Source organism: Phocoena sinus, chromosome 11 (genome assembly GCF_008692025.1).
Source record: "Phocoena sinus isolate mPhoSin1 chromosome 11, mPhoSin1.pri, whole genome shotgun sequence".
In the NCBI taxonomy this organism is placed as follows: domain Eukaryota; kingdom Metazoa; phylum Chordata; class Mammalia; order Artiodactyla; family Phocoenidae; genus Phocoena; species Phocoena sinus.
This window is the reverse complement of record NC_045773.1, coordinates 98,533,795-98,556,453: the sequence shown is the minus strand read 5'-3', so window position 1 is coordinate 98,556,453 and position 22,659 is coordinate 98,533,795. Positions and strand designations below refer to the sequence as shown.

The 22,659-nt window shown below is 43.8% G+C and overlaps 1 protein-coding gene across 1 annotated transcript in view; it reads left to right on the top strand.

Moving 5' to 3' along the window:
* Nucleotides 1-22,659, top strand: part of BMP6 (bone morphogenetic protein 6) — a 146,048-nt gene that overhangs the window by 109,543 nt on the left and 13,846 nt on the right. The window contains exon 2 of the mRNA XM_032649728.1: nucleotides 10,773-10,968. Coding sequence (XP_032505619.1) covers nucleotides 10,773-10,968 — 196 coding nt within the window. The remainder of the gene's footprint in view (nucleotides 1-10,772; nucleotides 10,969-22,659) is intronic.

The window sequence follows — 22,659 nt, the reverse complement described above, 5'->3', positions numbered from 1 at the left end:
GGACTCCGAGACATCTTGGAGGGCTCCCTTGAGGTTGTTACTGTGAGCAAACAAACATAAAAGCCGGTGTCCGCAAGTGCAAATACCAACACCACTCAGATCACGAGACCAGCCCAGGGCCCAGGCCAAGGTGGGAGAGCGGTCCTGGAGGGGTCCCCCGTGAAGCTAGGGCCCTCCAAGCTTCCAGAAGAGATCCCTGATTCCAGCTTTGTAGTCCTCTCAGAAGCAAATGTACTTTTTTTTTTTTCTTTTAAAGAAAAGCAACACCAGTTTAAACATTTAGGATGAATTTCCATCAAAAATTACCTACAAATTTCCAATCACCCAAGGAGATAAAACCAGCAAAAGGAAAGTCATCAGAAGGACGGGAGGGCGATGTGGATTAAGTTCCCCAAAGATTTCACATATTAGGAAACAGACACCAAGTTAGAAAAGGGAAGACAACTATGTAGGAAATACAAAAAAAAACGAAGAATAGTATAATAATATGTAATAGTGATACAGAACAATGGAAAATGACCAAGTAGACCACAGAGCAACTATAACAACAAAGAAAGCTATTGGAAAAAAATTTAAATGACAAACTAATACATGCCTTAAACTGTACATTAAATACCAAAGAGAGAATTGGTGAACTTGTAGACGGGTCTAGCGAGGTGGTTCAGCCCACGTACGAGGAGGTAAGTGACGTAAACGTGCACTTAAGAGAGGCAGAAATTAGAATGAGAAGGTCTAATATAATATCCATCTAACTTTCATCTCAGAGGAAACTGAAGTTAAGTCAGGAGAGACCACTATCGATGAGCTAGTGGCTCAGACTTTCTCAGAACCGGTGGGAGATAGGCAGCCGTAGACGTATGAAGTCCAGTGTCACCCCAGCACAATAAATAAAAGGAAACGCACAGCTCAGGGCATTGTAGTGAAGCCGCAGCACAGCAGGCACAGGGACATAAGAGCAACCCGAGAAACCAGATCATACAAAAAGAAATGATGAGTCTGAGTCTGGTATAATGAACACAGGCTTACATTTCTCCTCTCCGTCACAGTGAGGACATTCTGCCCGCTCCGTATTGCTGTGCCGCTGAAACCAGAGGTGTGGGAGAGTTGATTTTTCTCTTTGGGCTGTCCCATTTGTCTGTTTTGACTGAAGATGTTCAGTTTATTTGTGAGAAAATGCATGTTATGTATGCTGATGTTTGCTAAATGTAATCTGATTGCTTCTTTATAGCCGTCCCTAGAAGGAGGCAAAGTGGTGGTTATTTGCTATCCGTGGGACTCCGTCAAGGCTGCCCCTATTCAGCTTCAGTCTTTCCTGGTGACACATGTTTATTAGGAGCCCGAGTGCACTCCCTCGTGTTAGCTGAGGTCTGTGCCTTGTTTCCAGTGTAAGACGTGCGTGGTTGAAGCGATTGAACTTCTTCCCAGCCTAAAGTGATGTTAACACCTGTTGGGGTCGGGAAGAAAGTTCTAAAATGAGGTTTTCAAAATGAAAAATGACTTGCTTGCTACTAATGATGGTATGTAGGCGCTAATGTTTGGTCCTAAATCTTTTTATAATATATGCACTGAGTCTGGTCTTAAAAGTCATTGGGAATCAAAGGGCAGCCTTGGGGGTTCCTTTATGGGGACTGAACTGTTCTGGATCTGTGGCGGTGGTTATAGGAATCTATACATGTGACAAAATGTCATAGAGTTATGACATACATACATACCCAAAAAAGTGCATGTAAAAGCTGGTGAAATCACAAATGTAGAGGAAAAAATGTATGGACACCAAGGGGGTAGAGCGGGGAAGGTGGATGAATTGGGAGATTGGGATTGACATATATACACTAATATGTACAAAACAGATAACTAACGAGAACCTGCTGTAGAGCACAGGGAACTCCACTTTGCTGTACAGTAGAAACTAACAACATTGTAAAACAACTGTACCCCAATTAAAAAGAAAACAAAGCTGGTGAGATCAGAGAGAGGGTCTGTCGTCTTGCTAAGGTATTAATGCCAGTGTCAGTTTCTTGGTTTTGTTATTGTTCTTAGTTATACACGATGTTACATGGGACCTCTCTGCTTTTTAAAAAAAAAAAAATCTGTCCTATTTTTGCAACCACTTAATAGATCTATATAATTATTTAAAATAAAAAGTAAAGTTTAGATTAAAAGAGTCATTTAGAGCATATGGTAGCCAGGAAAATAGCTTCTTCTTGATATTTGTGATCCCCATAGAACTTGAATACACATATTTAGGAATATTTGGTGAACCCTGGAGGGAAGGGTCATGGCACTGTGGTTAAAAAAGTGAGTAGGAGGGCTTCCCTGGTGGTGTAGTGGTTGAGAGTCCGCCTGCCGATGCAGGGGACGCGGGTTCGAGCCCCGGTCCGGGAGGATCCCACATGCCCCGGAGCAACTAAGCCCGTGAGCCATGGCCGCTGAGCCTGCGTGTCGCAACGCGAGAGGCCACAGCAGTGAGAGGCCACAACAGTGAGAGGCCCGCGTACCGCCAAAAAAAAAAAAAAAGTAGGAGAGTTGAACTCAGTGTCTCTGGCACTATTTAAGGTTGCAAGCTTGCAACAGAGAAGTCAAAAGGCCACCATTGTTACAACCCTTGGAAAACTAGCCAGAACTTTCTATGTTGCCTAAAATGAAATCAGCTTGTGCCATAGCATGAAAAAAAAATGTTTATAGCTATCAATGGGATGGTAATTTTTTTAAAAAAGGGTTTCAGCTTCTTCAAGTTTGGTCTACAAGTGGAAGCATTAAGTATTTGGAAAATGTAGAATTTATTGTGGAATGAAGGTACCCTTGAACAACGGGGGTTTGAACTGCGTGGGTCCACTTACATGGGGATACTTTTCAGTAGTGAATACTTTATACTACACAGTGCGTGATTGGTTGAATCCATGGATTTGGAGGAACTGAGGATGTGGAAGGCCAGCTCTAAGTCACGCTGGGATTAACCCCCGAGTTATTCAAGGGTCAACTGTAATTCCCTGAACTGAGCTATACTGAATTAACCCCCGAGTGAGTCCAGTTAGTGAGAAAGTAATGAATATGGACTACTCTTAAATGTATTAGAGAGAGTGTTCCATTCTTTTTTTTTTTTAGTTATCTATTTTATACATAGTAGTGTATATATGTCAACCCCAATCTCCCAGTTTATCCCACGAGTGTTCCATACTTTTCCCTCCCTCTTTCTTCTTTTATATTTGCAGCTGAAGTAGGTGGTGTCTTTATTTTTCTCTAGACAACTTTAATTGATAGAATTCAGATTTTGTGGAATGATGTTCAGAAAATACCTATATTAAAATATCTTTATCACGATCAAATTAAGCAGTAGTGAGAAAGAGACCTTCAGTAAGATGAGTCAAAAAGGAAATCTACCAATAAACAATATTAGAATGAGAAAGACATCAATAGAGCAGAGATTAAATAATAAGAGAATACTCTGAAAAAGTTTATGGCAATAAATTTAAAGAATTAAACCCAAATTAACAAATTTCAGAAAATACACGCCGACTTAAAAAAAAGATAGCTTGAATATTTCTATATGTTTAAAGGAAAATGAATGAGTAATTAAAAATATTCCCCAAAGGAAATTCCAGGATCAGATGTTACTAATAAGTTTGCCAAACTTTCCAGGAAGAGATCATTTCTTGAAAAGAAAGGGAACATTTCCCAACTTATGCCAAGAGCACGTGTAACTTGAAAGCAAACAACATGATGGTATGAGACCATCACCAGGGTCACTTATGAAAACGAATGCAAAAATTTCAAACCATCAATTGGAAGGGTAGTGGAACACATGACGTGACACCTTCAGGTCAACGTCATGGACTGCGTGTTTGTGTCCCCGAAATTCATACTGTTCAAACTCTAATCCCCAGTGAGACAGTATTAGGAGGTGGGGTCTTTGGATGATAAATAGGTCTAGGTGAGGTCATGAGGTTGGGGCCCCAGGATGGGATTAGTGTCCTTATAAGAAAAAGAGACTCCAGCTCCCATAAACTCTCTCCCTCTGTGAGCGTGCACCAAGGGAGGCTGTGTGAGGACCTAACTGGGAAGAGGGCCCTCAGCAAGGACCCAGTCCTGCTGGCGCTCTCATCTCTTGCTTCCAGCCTCCGGAACTGTGAGGAATAAATGCTGTTTAAGCCACCCAGTCTGTAGTACTTTTGTTACAGCAGTTACAACTCACTGAGACAGGGAAGCAGTTTGCTGAACTTCTTATTAGGTCCACAGTTCGTAATGTGCCTCGTCCTTTCCAATTGTTTAACCTTAGCACCACTGAGCTGGATTCCAACACAAGACTGAAAAGAGCATCCTCACCTTCTTCATTGTTTTAAAGGAAGTGGTTCAAGCGTATCACCATTAGGACTGTTGTTAGCGTACGTTTTTATGTTGACTCTTATGGAGTTGGTTAATGGAGTTCTTCCTATTCCTGGTTTGCTGGTTTCTTTTTCTTTCTTTCTTTTATTTTTTGGATAAGCAACTCTTTTTTTGGGGGGTGGGTATAGTTGTTTTATAATATATTAGTTTCTACTGTACAGCAAAGTGGAGCTCCCTGTGCTATACAGCAGGTTCTTATTAGTTATCTATTTTATGCATATTAGTGTATACATGTCAATTCCAATCTCCCAATTCATCCCACCACCACCAGCCCCACCACCCACTGGTTTGCTAGTTTAGAAGAGACTCAAGTGTAAGGAATGGACCCTGTTGGGCTCCTGATTCCAACAAACCTAATGTAGAGAGACAATTTTTGAGGCGTTTGAGGAAATTTAATTATGGATTGGGTATAGGACAGTGAGGAATTATTTTAACTGAGGTGTGATCATACATTGTGATTGTGTAAGAAAATGTCCATTTAAAAATTTTTTAACAATGGTAAAATATGCATAACATAAAATTTACCACCTTAGGTACAGGTACGTTCACATTGTTGTGTGACAGTCACCTCCATCCTCTCCAGAACTTTTTCATCTTCCCTCACTGCAACTCAGTACCCATTCAACACTAACTTGTCATACCCCCAGCCCCTGGAGATCACCATTCTACTTTCCGTCTCTATGAGTTTGATTGCTCTGTGTACCTCATGCAAGTAGAATCGTACGATATTTGTCCCTTTGTAACTGTCTTATTTCACTTAACAAAATGTCCTCAAGGTTTATCCATGTTGTAGCATGTATCAGAATTTCTACTTTTATGGCTGAACAGTATTCCATTGTATTTATGGACCACATTTTGTTTATCCATTCATCCATTGTAGATGTTGGATTCTTCCTGTCTTTTGGCTTTTGTGAATGAAGCCGCTATGAACATGGTATACAAATATTTGTTTGGGTCCCTGCTTTTGATTCTTTTCTTACACACCCAAAAGTGGGCTTGCTGGATCGTGTGGTAATTCTGTTTGATGTTTTGAGAAATCACTCAACTGTTTTCCACAGCAGCTGCTCCATTTTCCATCCCTACCAGCAACGCACAGGGGATTTACTTTCTCCACATCTCCACCAGCACATATTAAGAAAATGCCCTTGTTTGTAACAGACCTACACGCGGTAGGGCTGCAGAAGGAGAGAAGTTGCTAGTCAGCCATTCCCACAGAACCTCAGCACCCCACCAGCTGATGGGCAGCACAGCCCCCTGCCTGGGCAGCCTTCAAGCTTAGCTGTGGCCATGACTAGATTTTCCCTGGGGCCTGTAAAACTTCCGTCATGTCTCTGAAAGGAAAGACTTTAAGAGAAAAAGAAAAACTAAACACTCTATGATTCAGTGATACGTACATATGTAGTAAAACTTTTTCAAAGGCAAGGGACTGGGAATTCCCTGGCGGTCCAGTGGTTAGGACTCCATGCTTTCACTGCCGAGGGCGTGGGTTCAGTCCTTGGTCGGGGAACTAAAGTCTCGAAAGCCCAGAATAAATAAATAAATAAAAGAAAGGCAAGGGACTGCCAGACATTATTCATGATCCGAGGTCCCTTGTGGGTGGGAGTGGGGGATGGCACCGGGGAGGTATATTGTTCACCTTCCAGTTTTTAGATTGGGTGCTGGTCTCATTTGTGCTTCGTTATTATGTTTCATGACCTCCGTAAATTACATATATATACATCCTTTTGCATGTATAATACTACATAATTTACATTTATAATCTTAACCTAGCAACGTTTATTCTTTTGGGCTGTGGCTCCTACCTGTTGACGAGAGGTCTGGTGCTGGTCTGAAATTTCAGCTGGTATTGTCTGAGGCAAAGAGAGAGAACAGAGTGAGTTTTATAAAGCGAAATTGATTCAATTTCAGGGATTGTATATGTCCTTGAATTACATCCTCCCTACTTGATTTGGTGTTAAAAGGACCTTTAAAAATAAAATCAGAGTGTTAAAAGGGTGCAGTTTGTTGTCTTATTTGTTTTATTGTCCTTACAAAAGGAAAACAGAAACAGTAGATGTCCTTGTGTAAGGTCATTACCATTAAAAAAAAATGTTTTCAGTGGTCCTTGAAATAAAAAATTCTAGGAATTGTTGCTTCAGAGAACACAGTACTGTGTTCAGTAGCCAAACGCCAGGGCTGACGACACTTAGGACAGTGATTTCACTCACCTCCCTTTCCAGAGAACGTAAGTCCTCCACTGTACAAAGCTCATTTAGGGACGTGAGTAGATTTGAGTAACTCAGCAAAGACATATTCTCAGCTCAGACGAGCTCGATTGTCAAATACCGCTAACGATGCTTCCAACTACCATCTGCTGAGCCCTTCCTCTATCGCTGACTGTCTTGTACAGACTGTCTCACTTAATCCTCAGAAATGTTGTTATTCCCATTTAACTGATAACTGAAACTTTGGCTGGTATCTTGCTCGCTATCACCTGAGTAAGATAAGGGGGAGCTGGATTTCAAAACCGTGTTGTCAGCTTCACACTTCGTCCACATTCTTGGCTACTACCTCGCTACTACCTATTCCACACACGGCACCATCTTTGAGAAGCTAGATGCAGGGGCTACAAAATAGGTACTGAGCGCTGGATCCCCACCTCAGCCCCCTCTCATTTTTCTTGAACTGTCTGATGTTTAAGGAGCCCAGGTCACAGAGCTCAAAGGGGAAATGCTAAGCTCATTGGAACCATTGCCGTTTTACGGTGGTGGTCTTCAAACGCACATGTAGGCAGTGACCTAATTGGACTTATTTCCTGTATCCCTATGAGACATTAGCAAATGTACTGTGTAACTTTAATTGTGGGCAGAAGATCTGGGGAGAGAGGAGGCATTCCAAGCCAACTCCAATGACCAGTAGCTGAGGTCTCCTGGGAAGAGTGAGGAAGATGGTGTAGCTTTGAGCTAAGAGGCACGCGAGGAGAGGTGCAGGTGACAATAAAGAGTTTAGGTGGGAGAGCTTGTAACGAGGTGGGCAGCAATCAGAGACTCACGGGGTGGGGGGTGGGGGCAGAGGAGACCACGCCTCTCCCCCAGGAAGGATTAAGGAAAAGCAGGAGGAAGTGGAGTGCTTCAAGACCGACCAGAGGAGAATTGGGGAAATGTACATATAAGGCAACGAGTTCTAATTCGCACGGTAATAAAATGGAAGGCTTTGAACTATGCTTCCACCTTCTCATTTTTAGATTCTTTATCTATCTATTCACATCTGTCTGTGAGCAGCTGCCAGGATCCTTCCTTAGTCACACACACTGCCTCCCAGGATTTCAAAATCCCTCCTCCTTAAGAACTGCGTGCAGTTTCTCCCCTTCCTGGCAAGGTCAGACTCTCCTTCTCTCTTCCTCTCTTACCCTCCCTTCTCATCTTGTGTCAGTTGCCTCTTACCGTGTAACAAATCACCCAAAACTTAGTGGCTTCAAACAGCAAGGTACTGTTATCATCTCTCACGGTCTGGTGAAAAGACTAGGATGAACTGGGTGGCCCCCCCCTCAGGGTCTCTCATGCAGTTGCAGTCAGGTGGTCACTGGGGTTGGGGTCATCCCAAGGCTCCAGTGGGTTGGACGTCCAAGATGGCATCTTCATACCATGTCTAGTGCCTCAGCTGAGGTGGCTGGGGACTGACTGGGCTCTTCCCTCCCTCCTTCCTTCTCCCTCTGTGTCTCTGTGTGCCACACAGCCTCTCTACATGGTTACCTCGGACTTCCTCATAGTCTAGGGGGTTCAGAGTAGTTGCACTTCTTACGTGGTAGCCGTCTTTCCTTAGACATTCCAAGACACCTAAATGGAAGGAAGTTCCAAGCTTATGACTTAGCCTCAGAATCACTCAGCACCACTGTTGCTGCCTCTTGTTGGTCCAGAGAAGGTCACAGAACCAGCCCAGGGGAGAAGGGACCACCTAAGGGTGTACATACAGGAAGGTGTGGTTTACTGGGGGTGGTATACCTTTCCAAAGACTTAACATATTTCTCATGTATTGAAATGTCTGTCCCTTCTCTCCTCCTTATAACTGAAACATCTTAAGTCACTGTTTTATTTTTAAGTCACTGTTTTATATCTTGCTTCGCATCCGTAGTTTTTCTTTCTGTTGTTTATGTTAAGAGTGATTGGACGACTTCTTTGAGGAATTCTTATGCATTCTCTCAAAAGAATCTTAAGAATATGCTTTCATTTCTTGATATTGAAATTTTTAAGCACCCAAGAGGCCCTAGAGAAAAGCTGCGTGACTCTTTTGTAGAAAGTCTCTTTGGGAAATCAGATTCGATTCACTTTTTAACCACTGATGATAACATATCAAACTGAAAAGGCAGATCAGTTTTAGGGAAAAGTGATCCACCATCAGGTGTGGGTGTCCTTGGGTGAACTCCCCAACAATATTGCTTTTCATGCTTAGCCACTAATTAAAAAACCTGTTCTCTTGTTGGGACTGAACCATGGTTTACTTTCTGGCTGGACCTTTTTTTTTTTTAACTTATATTCAAGCTCTTACACAAGCCAGAGCTTACTGTTTTTTAACAACTCCCGCCCCCAGAAAAGGGATAACTTGAATCTAAAAGATTTGTTGCATAGCTACATGGCAGTTTCAGAAATTCTTTATTTAAAAAACCTCGTACCGATGGATGGCTTAACTTTTCCAAGCTTCTGCAGTGCCATCGAGGTCTCAAGTTCGTGTAAAGTTATTGGCTTTAAAGGAGCTTAATCTGCAGAGCTTTTCTCTGGTGATTATGGAGAACAGCACATGGGGGAGAAAGTGGGCCATTGGAGGTGGCAAATAACTTGATCTTTTTTATTTTTTCCTACCCACAAGCCCTGGAAAAACTCTGCCATCAAGGATTAATTTGCTCATGAGATTTTACTGTGGTTGCCATTAAGAAAAACCTAACAGGAGCAGCAGGGCAGAAGCATTTCTGAGCTCTGGGGAAAAGAGTCAGGATTTGTGGTGGGAAGCAAGATGCTCGTTTTTCTCTCCTCCAACGATTATGAGTTAGGCATCCGAGGCTGACAGCGTTTCTCTCACTCAGGACCGTGTATAGAGCCATCTGAAGGCTGACTCTGAAGCATGATAACCTGTAGTTTGTGGTTTTCCATACTTTGTCTTTATGCAGGGAAAAGATTTCATTAAAAAAAAGCTTTTAGGGAGTTCCGTGGCGGCCTAACTGTCAGGATTCGGCGCTGTCACTGTCATGGCTCGGGTTGGGGAACGGAGATCCTGCAAGCCGCGTGGCATGGCCAAAATATGAAAAAAACAAACAAACAAAAAAAAAGGATCGCTTTTACACTCGATCCTTTCCCAGTTTTTAAAAAACGCCTTAGGGCTTCCCTGCTGGCGCAGTGGTTGACAGTCCATCTGCCGATGCAGGGGACGCGGGTTCGTGCCCCGGTCCGGGAAGATCCCGCATGCCGCGGAGCGGCTGGGCCCGTGAGCCATGGCCACTGGGCCTGCGCGTCCGGAGCCTGTGCTCCGCAACGGGAGAGGCCACGACAGCGAGAGGCCCGCGTACCGCAAAAAAAAAAAAAAAAAAAAAAAAGCCTTAGACAATCGCATGTTCTCCCGTTGGTGATGTGTTTCCGCAACTCTGTCCTCATACGTGGGTTCTACATGCAGGTTAAATGGAGACCCCGGCAGCTTCACAACCCAGAGGGTCCCTCCCCTCGGAAGCGTTCAGCCCTCAGTTTCCTCCAGTAGAGCGAGGGCAGTGGACTTTAGTTAGAGCAATATTTTCTATGAAGTTTCACACTAAACCCCTCAAGAAAAACTCCCCCTGGACATCAGGCAAAATACGAGAACCGTTCGAGCTTCAGACCCAGGCAGAACGTGCTGCCCACCCCCATCTCCGACCACGGAACACCCCTCCCCCAGCAAAGGTTAGCTCAGGGCTGCCCTTGGTCTTGGCAACTGCTTGGTGGGGAGAGAAGGAACCAACCTGAGGGGATAGGAGAGCAGCAGCAGGAAAGGGGGGCTGGGAGGGGACAACGGGGCCAGGACGGCAGAGGCGTTCTTAGTCACTGTGGCCTGGGTCCCTCCAGCTTCCCTGGGAAGCCCTCTTCCTCTCGTGCTGCAGAGGAGGAAGCCGGAAGGCAAGAGTTTAAATAACTTGCTGTCATGCAGCTTGGTTAAATAGTTTCAAGTCGTTAAGGAGAATCTAAGCATTGTATTTAACCCCTGGGGAGAACGAAGGATTTTAATCTCAGCCTGGCAGCCTAGCCCGTGGTTCTTCCCACCACCCACTGGTCCCTCTAATAAGGGTAACGGTAAGCCGCTTAGGAATGAAAACGGGGGAACTTTCTAGATGTAAGCCTGTGGCACCTAGCCAAGTAACGATAGTTGTCACTCTCTCTTGTTTAATCCTATAGTGGAGGACGACAAGGAGTTCTCCCCTCGCCAGCGACACCACAAAGAGTTCAAGTTCAACCTATCCCAGATTCCTGAGGGTGAGGCGGTGACGGCTGCAGAGTTCCGAATCTACAAGGACTGTGTGGTTGGAACGAGTTTTAAAAACCAAACTTTTCTTGTCGGCATTTACCAAGTCTTACAGGAGCAGCAGCACAGGTACGGAGGCTCGAGGAACCCCAAAGGGTGGGGCTGGCCCCCGTTTCTCACCCCGTCACCTTATAACCCCGACTGTGTCTCTGGAAGGTGGCTTGGAGTTCAAGGGCAGCACACGGGCGTGATGGGGGCTGTGTTCCCAATGGTAGCGTTGAGCCAGCAAGACAACTTTTTTGCTCTTAAGGTGAAAATTTCCCCAATAGTTTTCTTTTCCGAAGCAAGCCAGTGAATGGTACCTACTAAGCATCCTTTGTGTTCGGAAAACATATAACTCACTGGGACTAAGATGTTTCCCGCTATGTTTTAGTCCCTCCTTCGAATGGTGGACGAGGGTGGCTAACATAAGTTCGCACACGGAAATTATATGAGGATACTGAACCACAAATGCTGCTCATTCAAGCGAGTAGAAGGCTGTGTGCTTGTGCATATAATATACACATATATGATATGTCTTTGAGTGAGTGTGTGTGTATATGTGTGTCTCAAATGTATTTTTTATCATGTAGTTGCAAGGGACCGGTAGACTTTTTTTCCCATGTCTATATTATTCTTGTTTCCTGAAATGAGGCCACACTGTTTGACAGAAGAACTGTGTTCTTGGGGCTGCCTAGCAAATAAAGGAAAACTTCCATGGAGTGATGTTTAGAGCCTCGGAGGGGCTGAGGGATGAAGTATTAACAGCAGTTATTTCAGTCCTACATACAGCACACAGAAAACAAGCCCATGACCTTGAACTTTGCTTGTACGTAGGGCTCAGTTGAGTGGTTTGGCCAGAACAGAGAGTCCGATGCAGAGGTCAGCACTGCCCGTGGTTCTCAGAGGGCAGCAGGTAGGAACTCGGCCCGTGATAGGACATTCTGGCAATTGTGTGGTAAATACGAAGATAAAAGGGAAAGGAAGAGAATGCAGAGGAGGAGGGACGTTTATGTCCTCTATTTATGGACTCTGTTAGCTTTGGTTTTATAAACCGCCTCCAGATTCTTGCTTTTGGTCCTGGGAATCTGTTAATTTCCCAAGAAGGTCCAAAAGTTTGGATTAAGAAGGTCCAAAGGAAGGAGTCGGGTCTCTCCTGAACTTACGGATCTGTGTGTGGGTCTGTCGCAAATACACACACTAAAATAATAACCAACGTGAACTTGCCCCATACAAGGACCATTTTGAGAGCAATGCCAACATTTGGCCCTGATGCATATTCAAGTCCTTAATGAGGGAACTGGAGAAGGAGGGACATGCCAGGCTGTGGGCGCATGTCCTGGTGTTGGATAGACACAGGGATGGCTGTCTGTGAATTCTTAGCTGTGGCAGTTAAATTGTAAGTGAAACAGAGCCGTTGCAGGATCTTTATAACAGACCAGAATTTCAGAACGGAAGGCAGGTTTTCTGATGTCTGATTTTCGCTCCTAAATAAAAGTGTATTCCTTGACTTAACTGTTAAGGGCCTCTCTTGAAAAGTAAATTACTCGTTGCTAGATTTTCATCTTTCAGTATTTCAGAGAGAATTGCTATTCAGTGATTCTTCGGAACTGCTTTAGCCATTGATTTTCAATCTGCCGAAGTATTGGTCCCGTAGCCTTTCTCCGATGGAAGTAACCTGCTGGTGCCTTTTCTGGCTCAGACATTTGTTTGGAAAACATAGTTTTCCGTGTTCTGCAGGAAAAGCTTTAGAGTGAAAACACTAGGTTGGAGGTGTTGTGACTATGGGTTTTTTTCAAAATTATTATTATTTTAAAAGAGAGAGAGAGAGAGAACGCGCCGGCGGGCCATTTGTAAGGTTCACGCTGAACTCCAGCCAAAAACGAACAGCTGCCGTCAGCCTCAGATCGTGGTGTCACGCTTCGTCCAGGCCAGCAGCGAGCTTGGAAAACAGAACTCCCAAATGGTCCCAACCTTTGCTGACTCCGTGTCAAAGCAGAGTTGTAATTTCTCTGCGTTTTAGGATGGGAGCATTTGGTGATTGGATGTGTTTAATTTTTGTGCATAGGAAAGGGGAAATCCTGGGAGAATTGGGAGAATTTCATGCTTTTAAAGAGTTCCAGTTGGCCAGGAGAAGATTTTCTTATCAGTGGGCCTGGAGCCCAGGCTGCCTGCGGTTTGCTCATGTCCTTCCAGAGGCCTCCAGATTGAACTGTGGGACCCCTTCTGGGGAAGGGTTCGATCTCCCCATCTGTACCATCCTGGGGTGTCTTGGCTGAAAAGGACCCTCCAGGCCTGTGAAGAAACGTAGCTGTCTAATCTGTTTCAGTGAAATTTGTAGCATTTGATGGATCAGCTTAACACACGTGTGTGTTGCAAAAGAGTTGGCCTCCTTGGAAAAGAAAAAAGGCAGGTGTTTCAATGCTGAGTCATACCCTCAGCTGAGGCAGAAGAAGTTCTGTGTTGGGCCTCCTGGTGTAAAGGGCAGCTAAGGAGCCTGACCCAGGGAGGGTCAGAAACGATTCTTGGAAGATAGGCCATTGCTCTGAACTCTGTAGGAACCTTATTTCTCTGACTGGTAAGAAATCACTGGACCAGGTAAGTTCAAAAAAGTGATGAGTTGAAGAGATGGTGTTTTGAGGTAGGACGGGGTAACAATTGATACAGTATTCAAAACCTGAGAATAAGCCAAGAGGTGGAATCTAAGTCCTGAAAAGATCTGGAGCAACTCGCAGAGTGGAGTGGGGTTGGCGGCAACCCCACAGCATACGCGGTCCTATCAGAGGAGCACAGGGCGCCCTTTGTAGTTTACTTTATTTGGAGTACGGTGTGGGGTTGGTATCTTAAGATGAGTTTGGCGTTACTATCTGATATAAGAAATTGTTACGTTTTTATGATGACCTTGGTGGAAACCGGCATTTATACAGTGCTTAGGGTTTGGGAAAGACCTTTCCCCATGTTCCTTCCTTAGAATTTAGCCATGACCCCATCAGACAGCTGGGCAAGCAGGTTATCCTTAGAAGGATGAAACGTGGCACATATGGATTTTGCCAAGTCCAAATTAGGCCTAAACTGTGATCTGCTTTGATTCCCTCAAAGTCATCCCAGTGACATGGGGACAGTCCTGAGATAAAGGTGAAGTGCCAGAAAGAGGTAAGCAGTCCCCTCATGGCATGCCTTGCATTTTCATCTCCTTAGCTTGGATGCGAACATCTCAAGGATGCTTCTGTTTGGATGGCATAGGAGACAGCTCCGTTGGGGGCAAAAATGTGTCTGTTAGAATTCAGGCCCTGGTATTGATACTTGGGCTTTCAAGGCCTTGTGATGGAAAACCTCTGCAAACCTTCATCGATCTTTTGGTCAACCATGGATCTACTAGCAGTTCTTCTAGAGGACGGGGTGTGGAGGAGAAAAAAGACTAGAAGAAATTTACATAAAAGTACTTGTCCTTATTCACAGTATTATATCTTTGTCCATTTATTTTACCGTTTTCTCCCGAATCTCATACACACTAAGCTGTCTTCATACTTGGAGGGTAAAGGCTGCTCTGATTAACCGTCAGCCTTCCATTGTGCGATGGAAGGTTGTTCATGGTAGCATGTTGCTTTTCATAACGTGTATTCATGATCTTTACTTTTATAGCACCTATAGATTAATAGTGCAGTTTGGGGGCCTTTAAGAATAGCATTTGCATCTACATTTCTATCTGGTGAAAGACATACTTTGACTCTTCTTATTCAATTTTATATATCTGGAAGTCAAAGTCAAACAGCATCTCTTGAAAGCCAGCCAGAAATTTTTTGTGTCTGAAAGATGGTTCTGTTTGGTACATGAACTGGCCACACGTGCCTCTGATAGTCTTGACATCCCATATTCTACTCTCTGTGGTTTGGCAGTTGTATTACCTGGCAGCGATAATCTATCTTCTGTGTATAGGGTAACTTTTCTTTTTTGTGTTCTATCATGGTGCAGTCCTTTGGAAGACATTTAAAGTGAGAATTAATTACCAAATTCAAACTTCAGTTCCTCCTGGTATAAGCGGTATCACGACTCTGTTTGCAGACAGGCAAAGCAGGGTTTTTTGTTTTGTTTTTTCAGTTTGGTCCATATGTTTCATCCTAACTTCAGAATCCTTAGGATTGGAAGATGTGCATCTTTGAATCAAGGGAACAGGGCAATGCTGTGTTAAAAGCTGGTTTTTAAAACCAAGAAAGATTTCCTTAGGCCACCCAGAGGCCATGCCGGTGGAGTCCCCAGAAACAATGCCAGACTGAATTATTGTTTAAAGTTGTGACCAAGTTCACCATTCTGACCTGCTTTTTAAGATAGAATATAATTGTCCCAGGAGAAAAAATAACTGTCAAAAGGCAAAAAACCAGCTTTCCAAAAATTTTTAATTTGATTCGCTACTCTGAACCATTCACAGAGATAGGGAATGTAGGAGTAAGTCAAGGAAGGGGGGTGGACATGAGTCCAGGTTGGGACATGTCTGAGTCATGGTTGGATGCCCAGGAGGCAGTGGGACATGGGAGTGTTTAGATCAGCAGAATGAGCTAAACTCTACAGGAATGGATATTTGAGATCGCACGTGAACTAGAGATGTAGATTAGATAGCTGTGTAAGAATAGAAAAACCTAACTGACCCTGGACCATTTATTAAAAATACTATCTTCTTTCCATGCACATCAGTGGCATTTTTGTCATGTATCAGGTGACCACATGTGTTTGGGTCTGTTTCTGAGATCTTTATTCTGTTCTATTGATTGATTTTTCTCGTATCAATAAAAACTCTGATTCTTTCAGTTTTGTAAGAAGTCTTAATATCTGGTGTGTAAGTTCTCCAAATTTGTTCTTTAAGGTTTTCTTGGCTTTTGACGGCCCTTTGCATTCTCATATATATTGTAAACTCAGCATTTCAATTTCCACAAAAGAAATTTGCTGGGCTTCTGTTTGGAATTTCATTAAATTTAGAGCTTGATTTGGGAACAATTGACTCTCCCTAATATTGAGTGTTCCAGTCCATGTTTATTTAGGCTTTCTCTAATTACTCTCAATAACATTTTACAGTTTAGGGGGTCTTGGATGTTTTTATTGGAATTCTTCCAGGAATTGAAGTTTTTATCCTATTGTAAATGATGTTATTAGCTTTTAAAAATTTCAGTGTCTAATTCTTTTTTGCCCACATGTAGAAATGCAATTGATTTTTTTTTTTTTTTTCGGTACGTGGGCCTCTCACCGTTGTGGCCTCTCCCGTTGCGGAGCAGAGGCTCCGGACGCGCAGGCTCAGCGGCCACGGCCCACGGGCCCAGCCGCTCCGCGGCATGTGGGATCTTCCCGGACCGGGGCACGAACCCGCGTCCCCTGCATCAGCAGGCGGACTCTCAACCACTGCGCCACCAGGGAAGCCCTGATTTTTATATATTGATCTTATATCTAGCAAGCTTGCAAATTTACATATTAATTCTAATAATTTTTCTCTGCAGAATTTTAGAATTTCCATGAATATGATCATGTCATCTATAAATATTTTTATTTTTTTCTCTGTAATTCTTATATTTTTCCTTCTCTTTTTCTTGTTTTATTGTGCTCACTAGATATCCAGTGCACTGTTGAATTCCATTCAGATTTCTGTTAGATTTCTAATCTCAGATTGGAAATCTCTGTCAGATTTCTAATCTAAGGGGGGGCAATGTTTAATATTGCACCATTAAGGGTAATGTTTGCTATAAATGTTTTTGTAGATACTCTTTATTTTATGAAGGAAATTCTCCTCTATTCTTAGTTTGCTATGGGTTTTTAAAAATTAGAAATCGATGTGGATTTTATCCTTTTTCTGAATTTTTTGGGATGATTATAGTTGGTCCTTCATATCCATGGGTTCTGCGTCTGTGGCGTCAACCAACCATGGATCAAAATATTTGAAAAGAAATTCCAGAAAGTTCCAAAGAGCAAAACTTGAATTTGCTGTGTGCTGGTAACTGTTTATTGATACATAGCATTTACATCGTGTTAGGTATTATAAGTAATCTAGAGATGATTTAAAATATACAGGAGGATATGGGTAAGTTATATGCAAATACTGTACATGATTTTATATAAGGGACTTGAGCATATGGGGATTTTGGTATCCAGGTATTTTTGGTATCCAGGTTTGGGTCCTGGAACCAGTCCCCCAGGGATATTGAGGGATGTCTATATATGATTTTTGTCCTTTATAGTGTTAATGTGATATACTACATTGTATGATTTTCAAGTGTAAAGCCAACTTCACATCCCTGGAACAAACCCAGCTTGTGATTTATTATCCTTTTAATATAAGGCTAGATTCTAAGATCATGTCTGAGAACTTTATTATCTGGATCACCTGTGGGTCTGTTTCTATTATCTATTTGTTCCCTTGGTTTTTCCTCATTTGGTTTCATTTCCTGGCATGCCTGATAATTTTTTAAAATTAAATTCTGGGTGTTATTTATGAAATCAGTTCTAGATACTGGTATCTCCTTCCAGACTGGGTTTCATTTTCTTCTGGAAGGCAGAAAAACTACAGACAGGTAGATCACCTTGTTCTCTTGTCTTAACTGAGGCTGGGTTTCCAGATGTGTTAAGCCTTCTCCATTTCTGGTTTTCCTTTTCTCCTACAGTTTAGCTCTTTAGGGGTCTCAGCTGAAGGTCTAGGTTGTTTACCAGAAGTTCCCTTCCTTGGTAGCCTCTGAACTCCTAATTTTTTAACTCCCCAGTATTGAGAGACTGCCAAAAACTCTGCTTTGCCTTTTATCCTCTAAGCAGTTTCTTTCTGCTTGTTTTCTCAGCTTCCTCCTGCATGCAAACACAGTCTAATATTTGGCAAGCATCTCAAATGGAACTATTGGAGTTCATGGACACCAGGACTTGAAGGGCCAAGGTCCTGGAGGAAGTGAACCCAAACTTCTATGAGATCACTTTTATGAGCTCACTTCTCTACAGCCTCTTTCCTCTGGGACCTTAGCCCTTCAAGTCATAACTTCCTGAAGCTCCAATTTGCGTCCCCAGCCAGCGAGATTGCTCCACGCTCCTGGCTGCTTCTCCTTTCTGTTTGACATCCTTGCGTCATGCTAGGAATTAACAAATACCCTGAGATGAAAAAGCAACAGCAAATACAGGGTTCTCTTCTCTCTGAGCTCTTGACTCATCAACCATTGCCTTTCTCGGCTGCTCTAAGATGGCTTCCAAGAGGTTTGTGTTTTTAGTCTTAGCAGGAGTGTTAGTTGGATACATCGTAGCCAGAAGCATCCATGTCTGAAGTATCATGTTTTTATTATTTTTATTTGGAAACCTTTATAATGAATCCCCACAAATGTTGATGTTTGAGTCATTAACCAAACAGTATAGTTCTGGAAACCAGACCTGAACGCGGTAGTTGAGCCACGATCTAGGCGAGTTGTTTTCTTAGAAAAGCATTTCTCATAGACTGATTCTCATAAACTGATTGCTGTATGAATTCTGTCGGATGTTCAGTGCTGCCTCCCAAAGTGAAGTAATGTGAACTCTTATCTCCACCGACATGAAAGTGAGATACCTGGGACCGTTTTCTTTTATGAAGAGAAGGGCAAACTTGAGAAAGCCAGGAATAGGAGAACCCTATTGTCGTTTGGGTGGAGGAAAATCAAAGCCTTTTTATCGCTGTGCCCAGCCACACCTGTTTCTCTTTCTGTATCTGGCTTTCACAGGTCCCATCCCCAGGGACTCCTGCAATCTTACTGCTGGCTTGATAATCTCTGACGCACTCAGTGTGGGCCCCGGGCAAGCACTGAACTTTTCAGTATTTGTTCCTTTGCCCCTGAAAAGGGGATACTGTAACCGACCCACAAGTGCTGTTACGTAACCATTAGTTTCATCTTCTTAGTCAAGAACATATTCCTTAGACTTGGAATCATCTCCCTGAAGTTAAAGAAAAAAAAAAAAAAAGATTCAAGAAGCTACCAAACCTTCTTCCTCTGCCTGTCTACGTTCTGTTCTTTGCAAGGGCACAGGGGAGCTGAGAAGGTTAGAGAGGGATTAACATTATCACACAGAATTGGATACACTCAGAATAATGCTAAGTTTGGGGAGAGGGGGATGTCAGGGCATGGGGAACCAGAGGAACTATTGTTTGGAACTGTTTATCCACTCGGTAAATGTGGCAGAGAAAAGAAAATAGGTCTGAGCTTCCCTGGTGGCGCAGTGGTTAAGAATCCACCTGCCAATGCAGGGGACATGGGTTTGAGCCCTGGTCCGGGAAGATCCCACATGCCACGGAGCAACTAAGCCCGTGCGCCACAACTACTGAGCCTGTGCTCTAGAGCCCGCGAGCCACAGCTACTGAGCCCACGCGCCACAACTACTGAAGCCTGTGCTCCTAGAGCCCGTGCTCTGTAGCAAGAGAAGCCACCGCAACGAGGAGACCGCGCACTGCAACAGACAGTAGCCCCCGCTCGCCGCAACTAGAGAAAGCCCGCGCGCAGCAACGAAGACACAACGCAGCCAAAAATAAAATAAATAAATTATTTATAAAGTAAATAAATTTATTTAAAAAAAGAAAGAACATAGATCTTTGTTTCTGGAACTGTGCCTTCTGGATTATTAATTCCCAGAAACAGGTTGCTTTGGTTGCCGGCATCTCCCCCGGGACGTCTAGCTTTGTGGGAGTTGGGCCATGGTTGTGGTCAAGATTTTATTTTGCTATTTCTTTTAAAATCACAAATTAACAGTATTTTTACCATTTTAATTCCTCATAGTAGGCAAGGACGTGGATGTGGGGTTGGTGATAAGAACTAAAACATACAAGATTTGCCCATGACATGTTTAAAAGGTGGCAGACCCTTCATCCAATCTGTGTTCAATCTGTGTTGGAGTATTTGCCCCGGTGTCTGGGGGCCGAAGAGGACAGGTTAGGTGGCCGTGAACTTACACGAAGTAATCTTCCACCTTCCCCCTCTCTCCCTGTCTCAGACACATAGAAGCAAACCTTCTAATAATACTGCTGCTTTGGACTTGATCTAACCTGTGCTTCTGTTTATTAGTCTAACTCCCTGAGGGTGAGGCCAGCCCCTAAGACAATCAAACACTTGTGAAGCCTACATGACTTTGCATGATTTGAAGGAGAGGAGCAAGATATTTTGAGAGCAGACAGCTTTGAACCTTAAGTCTAAAAGGCAGGCCAAGGTCATTCTCCTCATACTCCAGAGGGAGAGTGCTGGAGGACAGCGCCTCTGGGTGTGGTCCCCAGACCAGCGGCAACAGCATCACCCGGGAATCTGTTTTTTGTTTTTGTTTTTGTTTTTGCGGTACGTGGGCCTGTCACTGCTGTGGCCTCTCCCGTTGCGGAGCACAGGCTCAGGACGCGCAGGCCCAGCAGCCACGGCTCACGGGCCCAGCCGCCCCGCGGCATGTGGGATCTTCCCGGACCAGGGCATGAACCCTGAGAGTCCCCTGCATGCGGACTCTCAACCACTGCGCCACCAGGGAAGCCCGGGAATCTGTTAGAAGTGCGAGTTTGCAAGGCCCCGCCTCAGAAACTCTAACAGTCTGTGTGTTAACAAGGCCTCCAGGGGATTCTGATGCAGGCTGACCTTGAGAACCTCTGCTATGATGGTCAAGAGCCAAGTTGCCTGGGTTCACATCCAGCTGAGTGAGTGTGACCAAGTTGCTTAACCCATATGTGCCTCAGTTTCCTGCTCTGTAAACCTGTGGTGGTGTGAATAGTATTTTGTTTGCCTCTTCGGGTGGTCGTGAGAAGCTAACATATGTAGGAGAAGTCCTACATATGTTTACACGGTAAACACCATGTGAGGGCAAAGCTGTGTTAATATCCTGACAGCAAAGTGATTTGTACTGGTTTATTGAAGATGAAGTATCCCTTACAGAGTGGAAGTGCGTTTGATATATGAACTTTTAATGCTCATCCTAGAGGTGCACATTGGGTAAGTTCAAGTGCCATAAAATCAATGAGAGCTTGGCTGATTATATAATAATAATGTTTATTCACCCTTGTTACTCAAATCCGTGTGTGTGTGTGTATAGCAGTTTACTCTGATTTGTAATGCTTTGTTTTCAAATACCCTATTTCTTTCTATCTTTTTAGTTGGTAAAAGTTCAGACGTAAATCCTCTATATACGATACATTACATAAGAAAAAAGTAAAAATCCTTGCCTTACTGTCTAATTTTCATTGATTTTTGACTTTCATTCTATTTGAAAATTGTACTTCTCGCCTAAAGAAGACCTCGATGCCACTGGAGTGGGGTTTAGAAGGGAGCCCCTGCTGTTTGCGTAGCAAAGTCAGGAGCGTCTTGTTTGAGGCAACACTTTGACAGAGTGCGTGGACTGAGAAGGTCACGTGTCACTGAAGAAAAGTAAATAGATGTGGGTCACACCAGACCCATTTTAGTGACTTGCCATAAATAGTGTCTCTTAAATACCTGAGTTACTGGAAGCATTGAGCCAGTGAAGTCCCTCCTCAAAGCTGTCATTCTTTTTGAAAGTTCCTCACCCTTTCTGAGTGTGTGTCAGTGGTGTTTTCAGTCTAGACAGAGGGCTTTGTGCCTGGGAAAAGGAGGAGGGTGAGACCGGGAGCCACTGGAGTCCCAGCAGCAGGCGTTAGGCATCTCAACCTTTACTTCCTGCGCGACCTTTCACCCCTCCGACACTGACCCTGACATGAGAAGTCACTCATGATTTCTCATCCTGTACCAGCCCTGAGCATCTGGACGTGTTTTCTGTATCCAGCCGCCATTGGCATTGATGTGCAGGGGATTTTAAGCTCTGACTTTATTATTCCAAGCCCTTGTTTGGGTAATTACTACCTCTGCCCTGTACTTCAGAAAAAAATTTTTATTGAACTAGAGTTGATTTACTATATTTTGTTAGTTTCAGGTATACGCCAAAGTGATTCAGTTCTGTGTGTGTACACACACACACACACACACACATACTTTTTTCAAATTTCTTTCCATGATAGGTTATTACAAGATGGTGAATATAGTTCCCTGTGCTATACAGTAGGTCCTTGTTGTTTATCTTTTTTTTTTTTTTTTTTTTTTTTGCGGTACGCGGGCCTCTCACTGTTGCGGCCTCTCCCGTTGCGGAGCACAGGCTCCGGACGCGCAGGTTCAGCGGCCATGGCTCACAGGCCCAGCCGCTCCGCGGCATGTGGGATCCTCCCGGACCGGGGCACGAACCTGTGTCCCCTGCATCGGCAGGCGGACTCTCAACCACTGTGCCACCAGGGAAGCCCTGTTTATCTATTTTATATACAGTTGTATGTATCTGTTAATCCCCAATTCCCAATTTATCCCTCCCCCACTTTCCCCTTTAGTAACCATGATTGTTCTCTATATCTGTGAGTCTCTTATTTGTAAGTAAGTTCATTTGTATGATTTTTTAGGATTCAACAAATAAGTGATCTCATGTGATATTTGCCTGCCTATACTTTTCTTGACTCTGCTTTTGAAGCCTGAGCTCCAGTTTGAAGCTGTAGTTACCCCACTTAACACCTGTGTGGCCTTCACACCCTTACCCTCTCCAGGCTGCACGCCCTCAGCTCTAGAAGAGACACGTAATAGGACCTGCGTTCCCCGGGCTTCCCTTGGAGCGGCGGGAGCTCTTCTCGAGGCCCCGCTTGGTGAAAGCACACGGGAAATATTTGCTGTTCCTCCAGCCATTGAGCCCAGCTATTTCAAGCCCATGCTCTCCATCACTTCCCTTCTAAGGGACCTGAGCATCCCAGGTTTAAGTGGCTGAATTTGATTCGCCCCAGTGCCCTGA